Raw genomic sequence first — 17500 nt, 5'->3', positions numbered from 1 at the left:
GAGAGATAGAGAGACTTAACAAGCAATCCTTCGAACACTCATTAACCAGTAACAAAAGCACATCGATAATTGTTGATAAAACCCTCAAAACACAACAGGTACACAACATTACCTTTACAAACCAAACTGTATATCAACACACATATATTTATACTAATGATACAAACAAGAACTCAAATTATACAACACTATTCTGAACCCCACTGTTCTCTCGATCGCCACGACTTTTCGAAGGCCACAGAGGTAACCAGCCGGGTTCTCAGACTGCCTTTCCTGGTAATAATGTGGAAATCCTTTTGATCTATCGCCAGAACCGTAAAAACTGCCTTAAAAACCCGTGCAACCTCAACTAGAGCCCTTTGAATGAAATGTTGGTGCGGCCAGATGTGCTTCATACGAGCACAATCTGAAACACTTCATTGATGCATCTTCACGATATTTAAACCGCTTAAGTTGAAGTAACACGGGTTTTTGAAGGTGTTTCTACAATCCTAGGGACAGATCAACAAGATTTCTACATTATTAACATGAAAACACTCGCGGGAACCTGGCGTATCATCTCTGTGGCCTTGAAAAATACTCTTGGTGAGAGAAAGCGAGCGAAGTGTTTTGAAATATGGTTTTGTAATAGCCTCGTGTCTTTTTCAGCCTTGTTCACCTCGCCCATTCCATTCTGAGTCTGGCAGCGAGATAGAGAGGTCGAGTGGAGGAGATCTCGTGGCGCGGCGCAGAAGGAGGTGCTGAAGGAGTGAAGGTTAGTAAGAATTTAGTAGAGGAAGGAATTTAAACTTATTGGATGAAATTATTGGGTAACTCGAGATTGTGAGTGAGTTGGCTAGATTTGTGAGTTAGCTTATTACGTTGGCTAGGTGTGATTAGGTTAAGTGAAGTGATTAGGGTGGCTACGTAAGGTGATGTGACTATGTTAGGTGATTAAATTGACCAGGCGGTGATTAGGGTGATCAGGTGAGGTGATTAGGTTGAACAGGTGACTTAAAGAGTTCAGGTGAGGTGTGAATAAGCTGGCCAGGTGAAAAATAAACTGGCCGAGGTGAGAATTGAAGTGGGGTTGGAGGTCATATACGTGAATGTGTTTGATTGGTGTGTCTGTGGTCGCCATGTTGTTCTCTTCAGGTTGTTCGTTGCGGCAAGGGGTAATTGGCTTGTTAACTAATACTGGTCATTACTGTTACATTCATTATCAAGTTTATTATTACTATCTTATTGCTTGTTTAAATGTTTGTCTTTTTTCTTAGTAGTAATTTTATAATACTGTATACACACACACACACACACACACACAAAGATAATGAAAACAGTTTTAGATGATTGGCAATTTTTTATTTCTCAAAAATAACAATTATTATTATTATTAATATTATAGGTGTCATTACAAAACATAAAACACACACACACACACACACACACACACACACACACACACACACACACCACAGTTTCTCTTACGTTAATTGGCTGTACAGTACAAAGTTAAGCCAGTTTGAGCTGTAATATGGACAGAACTTAATGATTATGTTATTGTTCTACAGGTTCTATGGGTTGTTGGTGTAGCAGTCTGCAGTTGTCAGATTTAGTAGCAGCAAAATCATCATTCTACAGGTTCTATGGTGCCTTAGTAGCTCAATGCCTGTGGATTTGAGAGTTTAGTAGCAAAGCAAGTATTCAGACACACCTCAGTTTGTGTGGCGCTTGTGGTGGGGGGAAAAATACAGTTAAAGTGAAAACAAGTTGGTCTGCCCAGTCATATACAAAAATTGACACCAGTTTAAGCTCCTCAGTGGGTCTTTTTTGTTGTTGTCTTTGTCTGATGACCCTCCTACATAATTAATAAATAAATAAATGAAATAAAATAAAAGTTAATGGAAATAAAATAAATAAGGAAATAATAATTTAATTAATGCTTGACTACCTGTGATCTTTAGGCAATGAAAAAAGTATAAAGCAAAAATTTAATTGAACTCTTTACACATTAAAGAAAACTAATTATTATTTTTCTTCAGTAAAAGAGAAATTCATGGGCTCTTTGCATGTATCCACAAGAAAGAAGAGGGTGAAAAGAATTTTTTTTTCTCAATTCCTTGGAAGTACAGTGGTTGGAGGTGACTAGAACAAGAAAAAAAATAAACTAATAAAATAAAATAAATAAATGAAAACATGTTCCAGAGTCTAATTAAGGAAGTGTCAAATAGCAATGAAAGGGTTAAAAGTTGTTTCCCTGCACCACCTGCGCCACACTGATTTTTTTTTTTTCCCCCACTTTCATTCTATTTTTTTTTATTTTTATTTTTTTTTCTCCCATGCTTGTCTCCCACTCAACTTGCAGAGTTTTTATTCTCATTTCTTCTCCATTATCAGATTTTTCTTTCACTTCTCAATTGCCAGATTTTTTCTCACTTTTCTCCTCAATAACTAGATTTTTTTTTCATTTTTCTCCTCAGTTACCCAATTTTTTTCACTTTTCTGCTCAATTACCACATTTTCTTTCATTTTTTCTTCTCAATTACCACATTTTCTTTTTTTTTTCTCAATTACCACATTTTCTTTCATTTTTCTCCTCAATTACCACATTTTCTTCACTTTTCTTTCTCAATTACATTTTTCTCACTCATCTTTCATTACCATTATTTTTATTGTCACCTTAATTATTAGCCAGTCATGTAATCCCACTCATGCAATCAACTGACAGACTTGTACAGCCGCAGACACAAATAATGACACGTTTCAAAATGTTTCATCCACCTGAACTAAATTAAAAGGGAAGCATCAGCGTTTAGTGAGTGAAAGTTAATGAAATCTCTCGTCATTATTTGTGGTCTGCGTCGTACATTTATTAATCCAGTACAGCTTTGTGATGCGTATAACAGGGGGTTTTTGTTGCATGTACGTACATTCATACACACTCGTACGTACGTATGTATGTTTATTTATTCTGCTACAGACAGTTATGTTTCATTTATGTTGATTTATTCATTAGTTAGCCTAAAGTTTGGTTTCTGAGCTGTTGAGGTTACACACACACACACACACACACACACACACACATACACACACACACAAGCATTTGATATTTAAACATTTTTCAAAACATTTTTCAGAACATTTTTAGGGCAATTTTCTCACCCATGCAACAATTCCAGGCCCAAGCAAGTTCTATATATATTTTTTAAGCATTTTCATCACTACATGGCCCAAGCATTTTTTTGTTTATTTGGTCGAAGCATTTTTTGTTGACATCTTCATAACGTTTACAGAAGCTATAAGGGGTTTTTGCCCCCCTATTATGCTTGTAAAGAGAGGTGTAATTACCATGCTTCCCTCACTACTTGGTGCATAATTACAGCCTGTTAGTTTAAAGGTAGCTAAGACAAAGTTCACAATTCATTTTCTTTTGTTAATAAAAAAAAAAAAGTGAGATGCTGAACCGTGTTGATACGAAATTCAAAACTTTCCTCTTTACAATAAAATAAAAGTAAATGAACAAGTCACTGAAATTTTGCCTCTTTCAAGATATCTGCACCTCTTAAAAATAAAAAATAAAAGTAACTCAGAATAATTATCACTTACATTTACATATATTTTTTTTATAGATATACATACATACAGACCAAAAAACTAGCACAGACCCAATATTTTTTTAACTTTACAAATAGTTATATACACAGTTATGCATGTCAACACAACCCAGACAGATACGTACTTATTTTGTGTATAGGTTTTCACTTCACGTCCCTGATACAGCCTTATGCTGCTCAAAAATCAAGTTTTCTAAAAAATAAATAAAAAAAACAATAATAATAATAATAATTTCAGAATATTTGTAAGCACTTGTGAGTAAGGAAGACTAGAAAAGCTGTGAATACAAATAATGATAAGTCTGCTAGAAACACACCCGAAAACATTTTATTAATACTTTTCATAAACTTCTGAAATGTATAATTTTTTTTTTCATGAGAGAATTTCAGACTGCACAAATTAATAACTACAAATTTGTAAAAAAAAAAACATATTCAAATCTGATAATACTTTCAGATGGCTTTCAAAATATTTCTAGATGGCTTGCTTTCAAAATATTTCTAGATGGCTTTCAAAATATTTACAAACCTATTTGCCCGTATTTGTAAGAAAACTTAAAAAAAAAAAAATACATGAGTGAATTACAATTGCAAACCCCTTTAAAAAAAATTCAGTGATAATACTAAATTTTAAACTTTACAAAAAAACATCATAACCTCTTTTATTCAACTTGAGGGAGGAACCTTATAATAATAATAACTGCAAGGGATAACAATAATTCCTGCAACCTGTTAAAAAAAAAAAAATCCAAAATACAATACTTAATACAATGTTAGAAGGCCAACTTAACCCTTCCAATGACACAATCACTGCAACCCCCCCCAAAAAAAAAAAAAAATAATAATAATAATAATAATAACAATAATAATCAAAATATCCTACTCTATGAATCTTTCTGAAAACTCACACCTTTAAATAACCATAACATTTACTGCAGGAAGTTAAAAAAATAAATAAATAAATAAAAATCCGCCAAATGCAACAACAGTACACCAGACCATTAATTAAACCATCCAGCAAAAGAACAATTCATACGTTACAACGCCCCATGCGAAACTAGAGAAAAGATACGTATTTACTTAAAACACCGCCACCACCAAACCAGTTTCAGAATATTGTACACACCAACATGAGGAAAAACTGTAACGACAACAATAACTACAAATCACACCGAAGGAACAAGTGATAATTAACTCTACGTCTCCCCAGGGTAGTTAGGCCTTTAAAAATACTCCATTAAACTCTCTAATTCATCCTGAGATAATAAGTGCAGGTCAGGTCAGATGGGAGACTTAGAGATTAACATTAATTTATATGAACGCTTAATTAATTTTATAAGGAACACGTTTGGAGGAAGTTAATATTTTTGTGTGGTAATACGTTTCTCTCTCTCTCTCTCTCTCTCATGCATTGGTACATCTAAAGAGGTTCTATTATCATTATTATTTTCTTTAGCATTCCTAATTCTTCTTTTATTGTCGTCTTTATCATTTTTTTCAGCATTTTCTTACGTTTTCTGTTCACTTTTGCCTCTCAGTATTACGACACTGCTTTATTTATCTCGCATTTTGTTCCTTATAGTTGGCTGAAGTTGTGCATCTTTCCTTCAATAACATTAAAATATCACCTGTTCTTTAATCTCTCAATTCACAACATCCTTCTATTCACCTCACCATTCACAGTAATGCTTCTGTAATTTCATTTTCACTATCCTCACCACTGCTGAAAGAAGTGGTGAGCATTACTGAGAAAGAAAATGTACCTTATCTCTCTATCTAGAACAATAATGAGCGTAATTAATGATACCTTTGAATGCTGAAATAAGTAACATGCTTTCTTTATTTCTTTCATTATTCTCACCATTGCCATATGGAGAATTGTAGCTACTGAGCATTACCGAGAAAGAAAATGTACCTTATCTCTCTATCTAGAACAATAATGAGCTTAATTAATGATACCTTTGAATGCTGAAATAAATAATGTGCTTTCTTTCTTTCATTATTCTCACCACTGCCATATGGAGAATTGTAGCTACTGAGCATTACCATGAAAGAAAATACCTTATCTCTACAATAATAAGCTTAAATAATGATACTTTTTGAATGCTGAAATAAGTAACGTCCTTTTTTTTTCATTATTCTCGCCACTGCTGTAAGAAGTGTAGCTACCGAGTGTTACCGAGAAAGAAAATGCCTCGTCTCTACAACAACAATGAGCGTAACGTTTAAAATTTTTTAATGCACAGAATAAAATGTCCAGAATATTTTCACCAAGACACATTTGTTTATTTATTGTTTATTTATTGTTTATTGTTATTGCTTTCATTTTCTATTTCACATGAAGGAAACTATTTTCTATTTCACGTGAAGGAAACTAACATATTCTTTTATCTTCATTATTCTTCTTTTCATTGTAACTATTTATATTTTTCCTCTCTACTTCTGTTTAGATAATAAATTTGCTATAGATTTTTTTCTTTTACTTGTGTTAATTAAAAGGAAGAAGACTAACTCATGAATCACTTCCATTATCATTCTTTTCATCTTGGCTATTCATATTTTCTCCTTACTTCTGTTTAAAATAAAAAATACATACTATCTACATTTTCTCCCTTTCTTTTTTTAAATTTATTACAAACTGTGTATACATTTTGAGGGATTTACTCGATTATGTTGATAACTTGAAGTTTGTTTTCCTGCGCTTGTACATACACACACACACACACACACTCATAATAACCTCTGTATTAGTTAACATGTATAACAAACAGGCACATTACCAGGGAAGGTGTAAGGAGTAACTAAGCCTAAATTACCCCCACACACACACACACACACACACACACACACACACACACATGGTTGAGTAATATGACAAACTGACATGTCAACACACTTCTCACTTGACAGATATTAAATTTAACACGCCAGGTCTCGGGTAGAACAACAACTGCGACCTCCCCAACCCAGGCTGACCTTTTGACCTCACACAACCTCACGGTGCATGACACGAATGTCTGTAATGGTCATTTAATTAATGCACTGTAAGTTAAACCGGAACATTAGCATAATAATTATAATCTAAAGTGAATATTGTGAGTAGGAAGAGTATTAATAAACATTTGATAGCTTTTGGGGGAGTGGCACCTCAGTGGGCCTCCTTTTCCTTTCTTTTGCTCTTTTCTTGCCCCCAGCCAGTGCAATTCTTACGTGAAAAGAGAAAAGAAGAAAAACGCTGATAATATGCCAAGATTCCTAAACGCTTGTGATTTACCGAGTGTTCTGCAATGTATGGTCCGCCACCAGGCTTCCCATACACTCCTACATAAGTAAGTCAGTGTAGTTGAATGTACCTTGTAAATACAGTTCTTGGAGATACAACTTAATATTTGCCTCACAGGAGCAGAATTATATATAAGCTTATTTATTCATTTTTTCTTCACTCTTCTGTCCCTTAGCTTGCCTTCCTCACATTTAAAAGGGGATTAAAGCATAAATTTGTTGTTTTTTAAGAAGTTCTGGCAAGAAATCTACCTCTCTCTGTGTATCTACTGAATCTCAAAACACAAACATTCTGGCATTCCATTTATCTATTGAGTTTTGACTGTAACACTGATATTTTCCATTTTCTAACACTGATATTTTCCATTTTCTATTGCAAGTAAGAAATCTCAGCCTATCTATCTACTGGGTTTTCACAGTAACATTCCAATATTTCCCATTTTTTCTATCGCAGAGCATGAAATATGAATCTATCCATCAAATTTAAACATTACAATATATTCCACTTTCCCCTTGCATCGAATCACAAGGAAACCTGCACCTATCCCATCACAGCAACACAAACGCCCTCATTCTCTCGCCACAGAAAGGCCAGCCTGGAATTGGGAAGGTGACAGGTACAGCACAACACCATCTACTCAATGCTGGCTCAGTGCCAATCACGAATAACTTTAACACAACCACAGGGATCAAATCTGCCACCACACTCAATACACATACACTGAACTAAGTATTCTGAAACACAGGTTGATATAGTTGAGAAATGCAGGTGATTCTATGGGGTAAATAGTGTTCATTGCAATTTGTATCAACATATGAAATTAAACGCTCTTGTCACATTAAATAAAAGGGATATTACCATAGTTTTTCATATCTAAAAACTGAGTAAATAAGATTATTATAATGAGTAATTTTATAAGTGTTTTTTTTAAATGCACAAAGGGAATATATTGCTGCTTAGGTTGTCAAGTAACTATAGTAATCAAAATAACAATAATAATCCCTTAATAATCCCTTTTCATGTGTGTTTTGTGTATATCCTGTGGTTTCATTCAGATCTCCAACTTTGATTTAAAAAAGGAAGAATACAGACCATAAAGATAATTTGTGCGCTCTCTCTCTCTCTCTCTCTCTCTCTCTCTCTCTCTCTCTCTCTCTCTCTCTCTCCCCTTTAAGTATTCCTTCACTTCATCGGGTTACACAGCTCAAGCCGGACAGTGAACAAATCAATAATAATAATAATAATAATAATAATAATAATAATAATAATAATAATTAGGTGAATCATTACCAATCAACAAAGGCCTAAAGAAATGGTTACACTTATAGGTCTAAAGATGTAAGGATGCCAATTATTGATCATGAACACCTACACACACACACACACACACACACACACACACACACACACACACACACAATAACAATAGGAACATGTAAGTACACACACCTACACACACACACACTGTAAACAAATAGATGCAGAGATGACACGTGCGAATGTAGAAAAAAAGTTGCAAAAATGTAAACGAGCAACAGAAACAATAAGCCAAACAAACAAACAAACAAGCAATCAAGCAAACAAACAAACAAACAAACAAACAAAAGCACCCCCCACCAGCCACTGTTCTGATGGCAGACTGAAAAATTAAAGTAAATAAACAAGGAAAAGGTGTGATAATGATGATAACAATAGTAATTCTAGTAATTCTCCAGCTTTCTCACTTCTGTCATAGAGGAATAATAAGATAATGAAAGGAACACCAAATAAATGAACATGAGTTAAATCAAATCATCAGGACACAAAATATTAAGTGAATAATGAATATGAGAGAAAATTAATGAGAAAAAAAAAGAGAGAAAAATGGTAACTTTAAAGATTCTTGGCATAAAATAACTCAGGAAAAAAAATAAATAAAACTAAAAAATAAAGAATAACAGAAAACAGTAAAAATAAAGAAAATAACAAATATACAAAAAAAAAAATAGATCAGAACCAAAAGCCAAATCAAAACAAAGACCAAAAAAAAACAAATTGATAAAACGAAAAACAGAGGAATAACTTAAACCAACTATGCCTGCAGTGCGTGTGGGGAGGGAAACAGACACACACACTCACACACACGTACTCACTCACCTCCCCACTATAATCTTGCTAAAACACATACACACCTTTAGTTAAATGCAATTATGAGCAATGCAAGCCTCTCCCTAAGCCCTAAGTCACTCTTATGGGTGAAAAAAGTGTTAAGTCACTACAATAGGAGCATATTGACTAAATCATTGGAGTAGAAATAATAGTAAAAATAGTAAATGATATAAAATTACAGTAAAATGACACTATTACATATTATTGTTATTATTATTACTCGTTATGACTAAGGTAAGGTTAGTAAGGTCAACACCGCCGCACCTGTCCACTACCTTTGTACACCTGAGCGTTCGTTAATTTGTGGCTGCTAGTAATAATGGTTTTGTGTCAAGTTTTATTTTTCCATCACTTCTAGACAACTTGGTCGAAAAATAAAAAGTAAAATTTATTGTACGGGGAATATTTCTCGCCTATTTTGTTTCCTTTTTAAAGTTTATCGTACCTAAAAAAAGAATGAAACTAGAGAGAAAAGGACAAAAAGTTAACATAGCAAGACATTTTCCTATCATGAAAAGTAGATTAAAAAAAAAGAAAGATTAATGTGTGTTCGATTTATATATTCCTAATCCTTTTCCCTTCATCAAATCCAGAAAAGTAGATTAAGGAAAGATTAATGTGTGCTCAATTTATATATTCCTAATCCTTTTTTCCCTTCATCAAATCCACTTATGTTGTTTATTTCTACATTCCTAATCCTTCCCTTCTTTATCAAATCCACTTTCAGTTTATTATATTTAAGTCCACATTTTCTACTCCTAATCTATCTCATATCCACTTCTCTTTATTGTATGAAAGTCCACATCCCCACTCCTCTCCCCTTGTTATCTCTATCATATCCACTCCTCTAATGTAATTTTACTGTATCTAGCTTATACAATCTCCTTTCTCTTCTTATCTCTACCAAATCCACTCTCACAATGCAGTTTCCCTTATGTCTGAGTGAATATTTACTGTATCTAGCTTACAACCTCCTTTCTCTTCTTATCTCTACCAAATCCACTCTCACAATGCAGTTTCCCTTATGTCAGAGTGAATATTTAAGTACAATGACACACACACACACACACAACAGTCAGAACACTTGTACCCAAATCTTTATCTAATCTAATCTGACTCATATTTCCTGCCAGCCTTCAAGAGCAAGTGTGAATCTCCAAACCTTCCTCCCCCCCCCCCCACACTCCTCTACACACACTCACACACTCTCTCTCTCTCTCTCTCTCTCTCTCTCTCTCCACTATTTTCCAAGAGCACAGTGATGATCAGCCAGATTCTCAAGAGCATTTCCTCTGTTAATAGTGTAGAAATGTCATTAATCTGTCACTAGAATCACAAATAGACTCTTGAAACAGCACGTGGCTTTAATTTTAAGAGTGTTTCTCCTGTTAATAAAGTAGAAATGTTATTAATCTGTCACTACAACTATTAAAACACTCTTAAAAAACCATATAGCTTCAATTAGAGCCTTTTAAGAGTGTTTCTCCTATTAGCAATGTAGAAATGTTGTTAATCTTTCACTATAACCATAAAAAACACCCTTAAAAACCTGTATAGCTTGAACTACAGTCTTCGGGAAGTAGTGGAGGTGCAGCCAGAAGCATTTCAAAATGTGGATGGTTGTATGTGTTGTGTCTGATCCCTTCCCTCAATGAGTAGATAGATAAATAAATGGAAAATAATGCAGAAAATAAGGCAGGCATGTATGTGATGGAGGTTAAAATGTTGTGTGCTCAGTCTTGTTTTTTGATTCAGGAGTTATTTAATAGTTGTTTTATTGTGTTCTGTGTGTGTGTGTGTGTGTGTGTGTTTGTGTCAACTTTGCAAAGCTTCATGTATCTGTTCTCTCAATAATAATAATAATAATAATAATAATAATAATAATAATAATGCAACAAATTGGGCAGTGAAAGCAATGCAATTATATGTAATAAAAAAATGAAATGCAGATAATCATCAATGGGTTAACTTACTTTTGTATGTAATAATAATAATTAATAGTAATAATCAATAGTAATAATAATAATAGTAATAAAAATGACTCAGCCAGTTCATATAGGAAAAGCAACACTAATAATTCTCTCTCTCTCTCTCTCTCTCTCTCTCTCTCTCTCTCTCTCATACACTCAAATCTTTCCTCCCACACAATTCCACCTCCTTTCACCACCTCTTCTCTCTCACTCCTTCCTTCACACACCACCTCCTCCTCCTCCCACTCCACCTCCTCCTCCTCCTACTCGTCCTTCTCTCCCTTCATTGATGAGCTCCACATAATTGGCAGGGAACAGGCCGTACATGCCATCAGGATCCACGCCCTGCCACCAACCCTCGTCAATCCGGTCGATGTTGGTGATGATCTCCGAGGGGTCAAATGTGATCTCTGTGTCATCCGCTGAGAAGACGAGGATGAATTTTTAGTTTGCTGTTGTCATCTTTTTTGTTTATAGTTTTTGTTGTTGTTGTCTTTGTGTGTGGAAAGGTAAACAAGTAAATAAATAAATAAGAAAGGTTATATATCATTATCACAAGTAAATAAATAAATAAATAAATAAGAAAGGTTATATCATTATCACCATTATTCTTTGTTTAGTCATGAATGGAAGAAGTTAAATGAGAAGGGAAGAAAAAATAAGCAAGCAAAAAGAGGAGGAATAAGGAACACAGGAAGACAAGAAGGAAAGAGACAGGACAGCTAGACAAGAAAATAAAGATGTATTATAAGAAGCAGGAAAAAGAGAAGGAAAGAAACTGAACAAAGGTAACCAAATAAATATGAGGAAGAAGGAGCAGAAGAAGATAAAATATAGATGAAAAAAATAGATGAAATATAGATGAAAAAAAATATAAATGGAAAAAGAATATAGATGAAAAAAATAGATGAAAAAATAGATGAAAAAAAATATAGATGAAAAAAAAATAGATGAAAATATAGATAAAAGAAAGGAAGGCAGGACACACACACGCACACACATACCTGCTTGGTAGTCGTACAGAGCACGCGCACACAACCCATGTTCCGGGAGAATCTGATACTCCACCCCCTGAAAGAGAGAGAGAGAGAGAGGAGAAATAAAAAATTATACCGAACCGAAAAATAAACAAACGCACATACGTATATATAAATAAATAATAAATAAATGAAGTAAGGTAGAAATGAACAAAAAAAATTCACAATAATCACTACACAACAAAATTTCCCCAAGAAAAGGAACCATTGAACCAGTCACCAACTTACATCAACTTCATAGATCATCCCAGCACTCTCGTCAATCACAGGGGTCTGGTTGATGACGGACACGGCCTCCTCCCCCATCGCGGTGGTGGTGGTGGTGGTGTGGTGTTGGTGGGCGGCTCCGTTCTGCCTGGTGGGGGACGCCGTGCCGTTCCTCAGCTCTGATTGGTGGAGGCCATTCTGTGGAGGCAGGGATGTGATTGGTTGGTGGTGGTGGTGGGTTAAAATTAAGAATAAAATAAATTAATTAATAAATAAAGGAGTAAATAAACAAAATTACTTAAAATAATAATAATAACACAAGAGACATGAATAATAACTGATAATAACTGAAAAGTGGAAATAAGAAGAAATAAATAATAGAAAATAAAAAAAAGTAATAGTAATAATAATAAAATAACTGACTAAAACTAACAAAAACTGACATTAACTGAGAAACGTAAAAAAGAAAACGGAGAAATCAATAAAAAGAAAGGAGAAACAAATACATACTAATAAAAACAATAAAAGAGAAACAGAAGACATGATGATAAAGAACAAAAAAAAATAAAAAAACAAAAATAAACAAATAAAAGACCAATAAATGAAAAAAAGGGAACAAAAACAAGAAAAAAAGAAAAGAAAAAGATAGAAAAAGAAAACAAAAAATAAAAAAAACAACATACTGTGTAACTTCCACTATCTCCACCAAAATGTGACTGGCCAGGCGGGAGGTAGCGTTTCTCCTCCACCTGGTCTTGTGGAGGAGGAATGGAGTAGGTGGAGAGAGGAGGAGAAGGTATCCCATAACCACTACTGCTGTTTTCTTCTCCCTTCATAGCTAGATTCTTATTATTCTGCAGCTGGGTATAAGATGGGGTGGAGAAGGGTGGAGTGGGGCTCTGGATGGATGGAGGGGCAATGTGAGTGGTTGTAGAGTGGCCATGGGAGGGTGGAGCATAAGGTTGGGCAGAGAGGAGCTGGGTGGATGAAGGAGGGATGTGAGGAAGAGATGGACTGGTAGTGGTGGGGATGGCGGGGGGTTCCTGTTCCTCTCCCCACTGGTCCTCCTCTTCCTTCTCCTCCTCCTCCTCCTCCTCCTTGGGCTGCAGTGGAAGACCTTCCTTCATCAGGTTCCTCACATATCCTCCTCCTACTCCTCCTCCTGCCTCCTGTTTTTTGAGGGAATCAGGAGTGAAAGGAATGAGGTAGTACTGGTTCGTCTCTCTCTCTCTCTCTCTCTCTCTCTCTCTCAAGAATCTTAACCACAAACACTTTTCAGAAAATAAAGAGAACGAGGGATTAATTAAAATGAAACAACAAAACAAATTCTTAGGATGCCACACAACACTGAATAACAAAAACATACACACACACACACACACACACACACACACACACACACAGACACACACACACACACACACACACACACACACACACACACACACACACACACACACACAGACATCAGTTCAAAACAGTAAGATGTCATTCATGCAGATTGATAAAGAAATAAGTAGATAAACAAATGGAAAACAATGCAGAAAGTAAAACAAAATTTGAATAAAACATGACATTGAAAAAAATTATAAAAAAGAAACATACACATACTATGAATAACAAAAATAGATAATAATAATAACAATAATGAAAAAAAGAGAACAAGACAAGTTTTGAGAGCACAACATTGAAAAAAAAGCAAAAAAACAAACAATTACCAAACACAAACAAACACACAGAAGTACAAACAAGCAACCAGTTAATTATTTAATGACCACACTCACAAGCAGCAGTAGTAGTAGTAGTAGTAGTAGTAGTAGTAGTAGTAGTAGTAGTAGTATTCTGAGCAGTTTTACAATAAAATTAACGAAAAAAAATAGAAAAATTGACAATACACACACACACACGCCTTACCGGATGTGCTGTCTGGGGTGACTCAGTGGGGGGCTGCTTGGAGGGCGGGCCGGGTGGGGTGGACTGCGCTGGGATCATGTCCTGCACTGGGGTGTGGTGGGCGGCAGCGGCAGCAGTGGCTAAATAGAAAACAGGATGGTGTGTTAAGTGGGGTGGCTTGTGAGGAGTTACTGATGGTAAATGTAATTATATAAGTGTAATGGTCTGATAAATTATGTAATGTATAAGTGTAATGGTCTGATAAATTATGTAATGTGCAAATTTTTTTAAAAGGTGCTTAAAAAAATGTGTGAAGTGAAAATAGTAAAGAAAAATGTGTTTGAAATATAATAGAAGTGATGAAATAAAGAAAGTATCAAAAACACTTGTAAATTCAACCTCAGAAGTAAGAAAAAATGTAGTGATGTAAAGTGCAAATAGAAAAAAATATGGAAATGTAACAAATTTGATCTGAAGACTAAAGAATTAAATGATGCAAAATGAAAACACACACAAAAAATGAATACAAATTTGATCTGAAGAGTAAAAAAAAGTAATAATATTAATAACAACAGGAAGCAAAAATACACACACAAAAAAGAACATTTAAATAAAAAAAAAAATTAAATGAAAACCCAAAAAAAATGAAAAAGAGCAAATACAGATGAGAAACACACACACACACACACACACACACACACACACACACACACACACACACACACACAAAAAAAAAAAAAAAGTACCAAAAAAATTACAAAAAACAAGAAACTGAACAACAACAACAAAAACAAGAACAAAAACACCCCAGGAATCATTAACACACAGAGAACACACCTGCCGTGCATACTTACTAGTCCTCCTCTGTGCCGGGGAGGGGGTGGAGACCTGCTGGGCGGGGGACGAGGAGGCAGCAGCAGCGGGGGGCCATCGTGCTGTCACACCTTTGCTGGGGCCTGTGTGCTGCTGTTGTTGCTGCTGCTGCTGCTGCTGTGGTGTGCCTTGCATGTCCTCTCTGACATGGAGGGAGGGAGGGAGGGAAGGAAGGAAGAAATGTGGTGGTTTAAAGATTAATGAAAGAAACTGAATAATAATGATAATGATAATAATGAGTAATAACAACAATAATGATGAGAAATAATAATAATTAATAATAATCAGTAATAGCAACAACAGCAATAATAATAGTAACAGTAATAATCAAAATAACAACAAAATATGAGTAATAACAACAAAAACAATAAACAACAACAACAACAACAACAACAACAACAACAACAACATCCTCTCACCTTGCATTATTGACTGGATTAAATTCCTTTAGTCTCCGCGGTGGGGGGCGGTTGGTGGTGGTGGTGGTGGTGGCGGTGGTAGTGTGCTGCTCAAACAGGTCCCTGGCTGCGTGCGTCCGTCCGCCAATCAGCGCCTCCGCCTCCTGCGTGTGTGCTTTTGTTTGTAATACCGTGTAGTAGTAATAATAATAATAATAATAATCGTGGTTAATTTATTTCCCCGTTTTCTACAAGCTAACTTATTCTGTAAATCTGGGACGTAGCAAGTTAATTTCTTGTAGTCTTGTTATTTTAGTGTCTATGGGGATTTCTCTCACCTTCTTCCTCTGCTGCCTCATGACCTCAGCCCTTCTACCCCTCTCGTCCTCCTCTGCTTGCTGTTCATTGGCCGACTGTTCGTGCCACCTCTGCTGATTGGCCGAGAGGTTCCTGGCAGCTTCCTCCTCCGCCCGACGCCCTGCAAGGATCCGGCTGTTCCTCTCCTTAGTCAGCTGTTCCCTGTGCTGCGCCTCCAAGATCTAGAACAGGGAGTGGGTGGTAGGAGACAGGATAAGGAAGGGGAGGGGAAGATTGGAAGGAGAAATAAGGGGTTAAAGATTAAGAAAGGGAGAAGAGGTGAGAGAGGGAGGGAGGAATAAAGAAAAGGGTCAGAAAAGATGAATAAAAAAGGTAGAGGGGGAGGAATAAATAAATAAGGTAAAAATAAAAGTAGGAGAGATGAGAAGGGAAGGGAAAAGTAAGTAAATAATGAGGGAAAGTAAATAAGAAAGTAGAAGAGATGAGAGAAGAAAGGAAAATAAATAAAAACATGAGAGAGAGAGAGAGAGAGAGAGAGAGAGAGAGAGAGAGAGAGAGAGAGAGAGAGAGAGAGAGAGAGAGAGAGAGAGAGAGAGAGAGAGAGAGAGAGAGAGAGAGAGAGAGAGTATAAAAATGAAAAGAGGAAAGTGAGAGAGGAAACGGCTAGATAATATTGAAAAAAATCTCTCTCTCTCTCTCTCTCTCTCTCTCTCACATGGCTATCTATATCTTATCATTCTTATTCATATATCTTTTTACTCCTCCTCCTCCTCCTCCTCCTCTTCCTCTGTATCTTGTTATCTTTTATCTCCTTTCTTTAAATCCTCTACCAGCCCATCCTTATCTCCTTTATCATATTCTCCTCCTCCTCCTCCTCCTCCTCTGCTTCTTCTCCTCTAGTTTCTTCATTTCCTTCACTCTCCTCCTCCTCCTCCTTCTTCTTCTTCGTACCTCTCTTTGCTTTCTCTCCTTCTCCAGCTTCTTCAGTTCCTCCTCCTTTCGTTGCTGTTCCTCTTGCTTCCTCCTCTTCTCCTCCTCTTCCTGCTCTTCCCAGAACTTGTTACGGGAACGAGAGTCAATTTCAGCCAGAGGGTTTGTCCGACGGTAATTTGTCCCCTGGTAATAAGCGGAGCAGTTAGGGGTGGATGGAACGAACGGAAAACGGGAAGGGAATAGTTGAAGTAATGGGTGGAAGTTTGGAAGGGGTTAGAAAGGAGGATGAGATGATAGAGATGGGATGGGTAAGCAGATGGATGGAGAAGGGGTTAGGTTAGGTTAGGTTAGCAAGAAATGGGTTAGTTACAATGGATGGGAGGAATAGAAAACGGAATTAGGTTAGGTTAGGGAGAAAATGGGTTTGCATGGGGTTGATATGGGGATATGACTAAAGAAATGGGATGCATAGATGAATGGAAGGAGAAAAATAGAGAAATAAGGAAGAAAATGGGTTAGGATAGCCTGAGGATGATGGGATGAAAGAGAATTGAGGAAAAAAAGCAAAAAAGAAATGGGATGAAAGAAAATGCATTACTTAGAAGAAAATGGATTGAACTTAAAGAAAATGGGGATAAAATGGATGTCTATTTAAATATGGCTCTAAAAATAATACATAATCAACAATCAACTTTTTTTAATTACTTCAATAGGGGACAAAAAAATATGGAATTTAATTTTTTTTTTCTTATTTGATTTTTATTCTTATTTCTAAGTATCTGTAAATATTTGGTTTATCTTTATTATCTCTAAGTAAAAGCAAATGTTAAGTATACACTATGTACTT

At 35.6% G+C, this 17500-nt stretch overlaps 1 protein-coding gene and 1 long non-coding RNA gene across 6 annotated transcripts in view; one reads left to right on the top strand and one right to left on the bottom strand.

Moving 5' to 3' along the window:
• Window positions 1–11502, top strand: part of LOC135093896 (uncharacterized) — a 77981-nt gene extending 66479 nt beyond the window's left edge. For both annotated transcript variants that reach the window (XR_010263519.1, XR_010263518.1), the window contains 2 exons: window positions 649–754; window positions 11306–11502. This is a non-coding gene — a long non-coding RNA (uncharacterized LOC135093896). The remainder of the gene's footprint in view (window positions 1–648; window positions 755–11305) is intronic.
• The window catches only part of LOC135093881 (drebrin-like protein), a 25832-nt gene continuing 9651 nt past the window's right edge, over window positions 1320–17500 (bottom strand). For 3 of the 4 annotated variants that reach the window (XM_063993507.1, XM_063993505.1, XM_063993508.1), the window contains 9 exons: window positions 16672–16836; window positions 15741–15941; window positions 15424–15566; window positions 14986–15146; window positions 14153–14271; window positions 12922–13407; window positions 12260–12436; window positions 11999–12065; window positions 1320–11416 (listed from right to left, as the gene is read on the bottom strand). In XM_063993507.1, coding sequence (XP_063849577.1) covers window positions 11214–11416; window positions 11999–12065; window positions 12260–12436; window positions 12922–13407; window positions 14153–14271; window positions 14986–15146; window positions 15424–15566; window positions 15741–15941; window positions 16672–16836 — 1722 coding nt within the window. In that variant the 3' untranslated portion in view covers window positions 1320–11213. The remainder of the gene's footprint in view (window positions 11417–11998; window positions 12066–12259; window positions 12437–12921; window positions 13408–14152; window positions 14272–14985; window positions 15147–15423; window positions 15567–15740; window positions 15942–16671; window positions 16837–17500) is intronic. The other variant, XR_010263515.1, reaches the window with a different exon arrangement.

Source organism: Scylla paramamosain, chromosome 44 (genome assembly GCF_035594125.1).
Source record: "Scylla paramamosain isolate STU-SP2022 chromosome 44, ASM3559412v1, whole genome shotgun sequence".
Classification (NCBI taxonomy): domain Eukaryota; kingdom Metazoa; phylum Arthropoda; class Malacostraca; order Decapoda; family Portunidae; genus Scylla; species Scylla paramamosain.
The sequence above is the reverse complement of the archived record's forward strand: the minus strand, read 5'-3'. Positions and strand labels throughout refer to the sequence as shown.